This window comes from Silene latifolia, chromosome Y (genome assembly GCF_048544455.1).
Source record: "Silene latifolia isolate original U9 population chromosome Y, ASM4854445v1, whole genome shotgun sequence".
NCBI lineage: Eukaryota > Viridiplantae > Streptophyta > Magnoliopsida > Caryophyllales > Caryophyllaceae > Silene > Silene latifolia.
Window position 1 is genome coordinate 360968889 of NC_133538.1, and position 9934 is coordinate 360978822.

At 38.3% G+C, this 9934-nt stretch overlaps 1 protein-coding gene across 1 annotated transcript; it reads right to left on the minus strand.

Annotated features, from left to right (window-relative positions):
- Positions 1 to 2457: 2457 nt before the first annotated feature.
- On the minus strand, positions 2458 to 9934 carry LOC141631717 (uncharacterized). Its single transcript, XM_074444352.1, has 2 exons — positions 9396 to 9934; positions 2458 to 2764 (listed from the first exon to the last, which is right to left on the minus strand). Exons 1-2 carry the CDS (start codon positions 9932 to 9934, stop codon positions 2458 to 2460), a joined length of 846 nt encoding a protein of 281 aa, XP_074300453.1.

A 9934-nucleotide genomic window follows, 5' to 3' on the forward strand; every position in this document is an offset into this window, starting at 1 on the left:
GTTTTGCATATTCTTTGAGGTTTTGATCCCTTGGTAGGAAAGGAGTGCAAACCTTGTATTTTCATGGCAAAATAGAGCTAAATTGATTGAATTCAATGACCAAGCATCAAATAGAAGACAAGACTAGAAGGCCTTTGTACATATTGTAGTAGTTGGGCAATGATGAGAAAAGATCCTTGCATCTCCGATGAAATCCCCAAGGATTATATGAAGAAGAAGGAAGAAAAGAAGAAGGGAAGAAGCTGACTCAGAATCCGAGCGGATTGCCCCCTGGACGCCCGTCCAAGACAAAGAATCCGAGCGTCTTGTTCCGAGGGACGCTCGTCCAAAAGACCCACAATCCGCCCATCCAGCCATTGAATCCGCTCGTCCAAAAGCCAGACAATCCGCTCGTCCCATGCCCTGGACGCTCGGATTATGTTATAGCTATTCCGTTTTCTTCTTGTTCTATGAAGGATGCGCATACCTCGGAAAGACTAGCAAACAGGAGAATCGCATATTTTTCTGAGAGGAGCGATTCCTCAAGGACTTAATCGTCATTTAAGCCCTTAGTTACTCTAATTTGTGTACCTAATCCCCACTATAAATACCCCATTAGTCTAATTAGATAATCATGTTCTTCTTATCAATCTTTAGTGTAGTTTATATCATTCTAATCTCTCTTTAATATTGTAATCAACTTCTAATCAAGTCTTAATACAAATTTCATTTCCTTAATCTCTCTTTTGTTCATCTTTCATTTTGGGTAATTGAAGTTTATTTGGGTTATTATTGGGAGATTGACAACCTTCCAATCAATAATCAAGTACTTCTATTATTCTTCGCTTTATTATTGGAATCATTAGTAGGTATAATTCTCTTAATCCCTTTTTAATTATTGTTAATCATCTTCATTTATTCATCATGTTTTACTTTGTTGGTATAATTGCCAACCTTGCTAGCATGTTCAACATGATAATGAGTGAGTAGTTTCCTTAACTAGGTTTAATGGGTAATTAGGGAAAACCAACATGGGGGATGATTCATGCTTAATTTAATATTTTTTCATAGTTTATTTGCTTGCTTGTTGTGATCTCAACTTATGCACATGTTATGTTTGATGAAATACGAGCCTATGAATCCTTGCATTTTTTACCCATCACTTACCTTTTCAATGAGACTTGTAAGACATAAACTAACTCGAGTCTCATTAGACCATGCATATAGTTGAGTAGGAAAGATTAAGTCGACTTGTAGGTGTTGTACAATCTAATCGATTCGGCTCCGGGACCCAAACTTTCCTAGGATTGTAAGATATAAACCAACTCGATCCATCACAACAATAATTGCTTGCTTATAATTTGAGAATATGTTTGTATGATCAATCCCATGAATCCCCTATGACCCCATGACACCCTAGTGCCTTTTATCAATTGTTTACATCTCTTGTTTATTATCTTGCTTGTTTACTTTCATTTCTATTTAGTTTAGTGATCTTCTATTCCAACCCCAAATTGTGACACCCCTAGACACCGCAACTTGCAATTGAAAATCTCACTTCAATACCCGTCCCTTGGATCCGACCTTTACTTGCCTCTTTACTAATAGTAGAGTTGTTTGTGGAGTTATAAATATTGTTTTAGTCTAGGTGCTCCTAACGACAAGTACCGAAAACTAAACCTCTCAAGAGGGCTCGACCAACTGGGCGGTCAGATAGGCGATGTTGAGGGTAAAAGGACCCTCGCAGTCAATGTTCAGGTAACCGCCTAGTGCTCGTTGTTGTTGATGTTGTTTGGCTTCCTTCGGCCAAAAATGGTGCTCCCCATCAGTCTAAGAAAGTCACGGGCAGGGGGAAGGTGGACCTGCGCTAGCTTTCGCTCGGGAAAGGTGGTCAGGGCCAAGGTCCGCCAAAGTTGACGGATGACCTTCCTAGGGGCAGCAGTGTCGCCCGTAAAGTAAAGGCCGAGTCTGGTACCAAACTCCTCCAATGTCATTGAAAAAGTCCGGTTGAACAACCGGAATGACACGGAAAGACTAGTGGGGGCAGCGTCGTGTGCCCCGGAGGAGAAGGTGAAGGAGCTGAAGAACTCGAGACTCAGCTCTAGAACGGTATGGCCACTCATAGTGATGAGTCCGGCCATCCCCGTGCCCCGTAAAAGCTCACAAACTGGCTCGTAGAAACTGAGGCTCTCTAAGTGCCGGCCGGTCTAAGAACCGGGTAAGGAAAAACTCACAACCAACTAGCTTATAAAACCTCTTACGATGTACACCATTAACAAAAATTACATGCGGGTACTCATGGTGGGAGTCGAGGGAGTCCTCCCCTCGGACAGTGACCGTGCCAGAAAGAGTAACATAAGGACTAGGAGTTGCCGTAGCACGAGCACATCCACGACCTCGGCCCCGGCCTCTAGAACCTGAGGTAGAAGCCCGTCCAGTGACGGTGTGAGGAACTAGGGTCGCCTGCAGCACCTGAAATCATGGGTGTGTCCGCCACAGTGTGCTCACCGTGGTGAAGTAGAGGTTGTGGCCGCCGACCGCCACTAAGGAAGAAAGACTAGCAAAGCAGCACAGCAAAGTGGTAGTGGCTGTGACTAATGTGGCAGCTGAAACAGGGCTAGCAACAGTGCTAGCAGGCGTAAAAATTGTACCAGCAATAGAGACTAAGAACACAGGGGCTGTGGTACTAACAGAAGTGGAGGCGGTGGTGACAGCAGGGACCACCGTCTCAGATAAGGATGGACTAGAAGTCGAGCTAGTGGAGGGCAGAGATCTAGAATCCATCCTGAATAAATAGGGCAGGGGAATTTGATAAGAAAACAAAAATAAACATCATGAAAACAAAGAAAACAAAACGATGACAATTCCCTAACAAATAAAAATTTGACTACACCAAAAAAATTCCCAAATGACCTTAAAAATTTCGAATGGTGGCGGGTAAACAGAAATAGGGGAAAGGTAGCAGACGACAAATGAATTAAATTAAACAACAATCGAAGCAATTTAAGCATACCCAAAGAAGCAGATTAGGTGACAAAAAATTTCGACCAAACCACCCTTAATCGCAAATTTCTCGCTAAAATTCGAATTTAAACATGTAAAAATCAATGAGGTATGGGAATAAGCATCAAGTAAGCAAAACTAAGCATTGAATCAAAATTATAGTCGATAATTTCTACCCAAAACGGAAAATCGAAACCTAGGTCCTAATTCACTTCATAAAAGGCAAACTAAATGAAATTTAACTGCAAAAAAGTGTAAAGACCACTTACTTGATGATTATGAACCTACAAATTGCAATTAATCGGCGAGAAACAAGCAACAATGGCGATTTTTAATAGAAAAACCGTGAAACCCTAAAAACTCCGATTGATCGTGTCAAATGGCGTGAATTAAGGGGAAAACAGAGGGCTTATGACGATTAATTAACAAGTAACAAAATGTAGGTGACAGATTTGGCAAATGGACAAGAAATATGGGGGATTTGGGGTGTTTTTGATCGCAAATACGGAGGGATGTCGAAAAATTGAGGTAAAATGAAATAGCAAAGAAAAAAGAAGGAAGTTAAAGAAAACTCCTTGCGTGTCTCTTGCAATTTCACTCGATCGAGTGGTTTAGAACTGCTCGATCGAGGACTTTTTGGATTCATCTACTCGATCGAGTAAAAAGTTACTCGATCGAGAACTCCCCTTTTCAGCTTTATTCGATCGAGTAATATGGAACCACTCGATCGAGCAAATTTCACTCCATCGAGTACAAAAAGTACTCGACCGAGCTCTTTTCCTCGTGTAAGCTCTTGAATTCGCCATTATTCCTTTGAATTTACGTAAAATTCCCCAAACCTGCATAGAAACACTCGCAAAATTATCCCAAAATACCAAATACGCAAGGTAACAGTCTATAGTCTCTAATATACCCAAAAAATTGTCTAAATTCTAATTGTCCTAAATAAAAGCAATAAATAAAATTCAACGGAGAATGTAAAAATCATTTTTACAATTTGTTACACGGGGCATTTCCCCGCTCACTTCTCGAAGCAATTCAGTAGCCCCTTAGAGGGCTCCTGACTAGAGGACGTCATCTCAACAACATTGATCGTCCTCTTCATGTTCCACGAGCTTGAACTTGAATCGTTAGGAGGGGAATAGTTGACGTCCACATACGCGCGAACCTTTCTCATCCTTACTCCTTTCTCACCGGCTTTAACATCATTGCTCCCACTTGGACTGACATTAATTGCACAATGCCCTTTAACAGCTCCTGCATTATTTTCAAACGTACCTGCAGCAAGGAAAACAGACGAACTTTCCTCCTTTTTGCTCTCAGCTTGAGGCGGAGGGGTCACAATAGCAGCACAATAATCCAAATCTTCATTTGGAGTATCAATAATAGGGTCAATAGAAGAGAGGGCATTGCAAGGCTGAGCTTGCATGGGAGCCCTCCGGAACTTAGACTGATGGAATATCAATTCCTCGTCCCCAACCTGAAAAGTCAATGTCTTGCCCCCCGACGTCTATTACTGCACGGGCAGTAAATAAAAATGGTCTCCCTAAAATAATAAGGGCATGGGCATCTTCGGGGATGTCAAGTACAACAAATTCAACGGGAATAAAGAACCTCCCAATCTTAACAGGTATGTCTTCTATGACACCTAGTGGCCGTGATATGCTACGGTGGGCCATCTGAACAGTCATGTTTGTGCAATTAAACTTTGTCAAACCAAGTCTCTTAGCCAGAGACAACGGTAGGACACTCACGCTAGCGCCAAGATTGCATAATGCATTATCAATCAAATGGGTACCAATATGACACGGAATTGAAAAACTACCCGGGTCCGACTGTTTGGGAGGTAACTTATTCTGAACTAGGGCCGTCCCTACCTCGGTCAAAGCTACCATCTCATGATCATTAATGTGCCTCTTACGCGATAAAATTTCTTTCATAAATTTGAGGTAAGAGGGTACCTGTGTCGCCAGCTTCGAATGCGAATGGCACAAACTTGCAAGCTTTTCAGAGTTCTAAAATTTGCCAAATTGTTGATTAGCCTTAGTACTTTGCAAACGCCTCGGGAAGGGCACTGTGATGGGTATCTCGAGTCCCTTGTTCCTCTCTTCCAACGTGTCAGCCGGATCAAGCTCCAAATCTTTTGGACGCTTCTTTCCTCTCGAACGAGGTCTTTCAGGCGATTTTTCAGTCGATCGAGCACTAGCAGGCTCTCGATCGATCTGTTCTTTACCTACACTGCTCGATCGACCAGAATTACCACTCGATCGAGCTGTTTCTTCAACAAAATCACTCGATCGAGTACAAAGTTCACTCGATCGAGCAGCTTATTTTCCCTGTTCACTCGATCGAGTAGAATTTTTACTCGATCGAGCCCTTTCTTCAATAAATTTACTCGATCGACCCCCAGTAATCAGTCGATCGAGTACTTTCCTTGTCGTCAGCTCTTTTTCTTCGACAGAACATTGTTCACCAGTTGTAATTTCCTTCCTCGGGTCTGATTTCAACACGCCCGGTCCCTCATATGAATGACCGCTTCTCAAATTAATTAAATTTACGGTCTCATGTGGATTTTTGTCAGCTTGTGACGGTAAATGACCCGGTTTCCTTGTGGACTGGTTCGCAGCTAACTGGGCAACTTGAGTTTCAAGTGCCTTGATTGATGCATCTTTTTGTTGATCACTCAGCTGCCACTGCTTTGTCAAAGACTGCAGCATTGTCTTCAACTCACCTAGCTCACTTATTCCACCAGAAGATGACGCACCTTGATTAGGTGTAGGAAAGGAAGGAGGCTTCTGAAAGCCTTGTTGAGCCTTATGAGGAGGGACATATGGCTGCTGCTGCTGCGGAGGATGGGTAGGATTGAGCACATTTTGACTAGTCCACCTCAAATTGGGATGGACTGCCCCTTGGTTGTTATAATAGGAACCTCCTCCTTGCCTGTATTGTTGAAAAGCAAGGACATGTTCCTTCTCCGTAAAACAGCCAACAGCAGTGTGACCGTCATTGCTCCCACATCTCTCACATGTAACAGTCTCCCCTCTAGTAAGCAGATGAACCGTGTAACAACCCCGGATTTAATAATACAAATAAACTAGATAAATATTGCGTTTTATATTAATAAAAGTCCATGGTGGCGGAAACACCATGACGATAAATCCGGGTGCTACCAAAATAGATACAGTAATAGCTAACTACGCATACAACTACTCTCGGGAATGAAAACCCATCCAAAATTAAACAACAAGGTTCGATTACTAAACATCATAATTATTATTTATTATCTCTCTCTCTCTCAAACTCATCAATGACCAAGAAGCACATCAACCTGAAAAAAATATCAACAACCACCGTCAGTGGGGAGTAACTAGGAGTCCTCCACTTAAGAAAAATCAGCAACAGTTATGAGCAAATAATAAGAGACAACATATAATCCATTTAAAATATGAAAACATAAGAACTTCATAGTAATTAAATATCAAAGTATATAATCACCAATGAGTGAGTAATAACAAGCCATAAAAGTGATACCACATGATTATTTAAAATGTGTCACCAACTTACAAATTTCATGTTACTTACATGATGATATGAAATACTATGAAAAATATGGTCATAATGAAAAGAAATAAAACTAATTTACCTGAATGATATATGAAATGAGCAATGAAAATATACGAGTGATATAAACGTCTAAAACTTGGACCATAAATACATAGAATAACACGAGACAAGAACGAGCACCGTCTAGGGCCAATAACCTGAAACCCTAAACCTTGGTGTCAATAACCTGACACCAAAATAACCCTACGGCGGGACACATAACCGTGAACCCATGTCTAAGACTGGACAGACTCTCGAGGGACATAATATCTAGTTAAGGCGTAAATGTGCGGACCCTTAACCAGTCAAGGCATAAAAGTGCGGACCCTTGACCCCCAAACGACATATCCATAGACTCATAAGAGTATCCAAAAAGGACGGTCAACCCATAGCAGGCCAATAACCTGAAACCATGCCAGGGTACTAGGTAGGCCAATAACCTGAAACCTACCCAGTTTGGTATTGCTCTTCTCAAGTAGACCAATAACCTGAAATCTACTCGATATCTTATACTCTAGCAAAAACCATATATAAAATGGAACAAAGTCCAAAATATAACAAATGTGCACCATGAATAACCTCATGTTAACATGCCAAAATGCTCATAACTGAGCGATAAATAATATCAAATGAAATTCAATAATGGTCATCAAAGCTAGAGTATAAGTTCAACTTTTTCAATACAAAACAAGAGACACTCATGTCAATATATAATTTACGAAAGGCGATATCACCAAAAGCGTATACATGACATTAGCATTGTAGAAGTAACAATCAATTCCTAACACATACATTATTGTAATCTCACATTATAAACATCGTTATGGAGAATATATTCACAAGACATGATAACATCAAATATGTTATTACTTCTTCCTTTAACAAACATTTATTAAATCCGTTAATTAAACACCTATTAATTCTAAACAATTAAACAAAAGTTATATTGTGCCCATGGAAAATTACTATACATTTTAGAAAGCTATGAATTCAACAAAAACAGTACCTAATAAATTATTTAACCTCATTTCTTATATTTAACTTAAAATAGTATTTAATAGGCGATTTCATGCATAAATAAAGAAATAATTAAGAAAATTGTGTTACGACCATTAATAATTTATTTTTCATAAGTATACGACAGAATATGCATGAAAAAAAATTGTAAATATTTTATTTATAATTATTTATTATTCTAACACAATTAAACCTTATTTATGAACTAATTAGTTATAAAATTCAAAAGTAATTATACAAATTACAAAATCGACATGCAAAACTTTAATACACTAAAATAAGTCATCCTATGATAAAACATTCAAATTTCACATTTATTTATATATTTTACATATTTACTTGAGATTAATTGCATAAAACACGAATATATATTAAATAAGAGCAATAATAATTATAAAAAATAAAATAATCAATTTAAATACTATATAAATTATAATAGGACAGAATAAAATTAAGGAAGTAAAGTTTTCGAAATTATTTTATGTTTTATATATTTATTAGACGATTATCACATAAAACCGTGATTAAATATCAAATAACAACAAATAAAAATATGATAGTTATAAAACTAAAATAATCTCATGCAAACTCATAAATAATGATAATAAATCAGAATATAATCAAAAATATAATTTCTATAATCATCCATATATTTTACACATTGATTAGATTGTTAAATCACATAAAAAACACAAATAAATCATAGAAAACATTAAAGAAGTATATATTCATCACAAAAATAATAAAAACTACTATTTATTATATAAATCATGAATCTCATATATTTCCATGATTTTAAACATCATATATATTATCAATCTTATTATAACCACCTAAAAGCACTTGAAATTCAAAAATCATAGAAAGGAGAAAACCTAGTTACCTTGATAGAGATTATTACTTGTAAATAGGTAGGATAGTATTATAAGATCAACCAATATGATCTCCCTCAACCAAGGTATCTTGCTCACCTCCTTGAACAAACATAAGAATTAAAACAAATAATTAAATACTACTCTAAATAAACTAGTAGAAGAATGACAATTAAATAATTACCTACACTTATAAATGAGCAAGATGAAAGGGATGTGAGAATGAAAGAAACAAAGGTTGGAAATGGATGTTGAAAGCTACGGCCAAGTGAAGGATTTTAGAGAGGAAATTTTGTAGAATGATTATGTCTAACTTGTAGGTAATAGGAAGCTAATAAGGAGTGGGTGGTAGAAATGATTAAGGCTATTCTTTAGGCTATTACTCTAGGTAAATTAGTGAGTGGTAGAAATGATTAAGGCTAGTCTTTAGGCAATTACTCTAGGTAAATTAGTCACATGCCTAAGAGGGTAGGCCTTGGGCTCCAAGGAAAAAAATCAAGTTGCCAACTTGCCATGTGCCTAGGTGATGGGTTAAATGATAACTCAATGTGAAAAGAGGAATAACGAGTGTGGTTCTTGTTCGCGGATTTCTGCGACACTCTTTCGTATTTCGGGCATAATTTCCTCTACAGAACTCCGATTAAGGTGTTTTTGGTGGCGTTGGAAAGCTAAGAGAAATATCTACAACTTTCATTTTACAAACAAGAGCTAAATATGTATTTAAAATATCATAAAACTAGCATCAACGACAAAGTAGTTAATCGTCGGCATAAGGAGTGTAAGTTTAGGATGGGTATTTGGATATCATTGTCGAAAAATAATAGATTTTAAAGGATAAAATTTTATTGTGAATCATTCTTATTATTTAAAAATATGAGTTTTATTATTTAGGATGACGTGTAAATTGCGGGGTGTTACAACCCTACCCCCTTAAGAAAAGTTTCGTCCTCGAAACTTGAAATAGAAGGGTTACCCAAATCGAATAGTTGTGAATATCTCTCCCGCATAGATGCTTCAGTTTCCCATGTAGCCTCTTCAAACTTTTGGCTGCGCCACAAAACCTTTACCAGTGGAATGACCTTATTCCTTAGGGTCTTATCTTTCCTATCTAGGATACGTACTGGTTGCTCCTCATAAGTGAGGTTTGGTTCCACCTCGACCACATCTGACTGAAGTACGTGGGAGGGGTCACTACGATACCTCCTTAATTGAGACACATGAAAGACATTATGAACCTTAGATAAATTTGGGGGTAACGCTAACTTATAAGCCACCTCTCCAATCCGCTCAAGTACCTCATAAGGCCCAACAAACTTTGGGCTCAACTTGCCCTTAATACCAAATCTCTTCACGCCTTTCATAGGTGACACTTTTAAGAATACCTTGTCTCCAACTTGGTACTCAATCGGCTTTCGACGCAAGTCGGCATACGACTTTTGTCGGTCCTGAGCCGCTTTCAT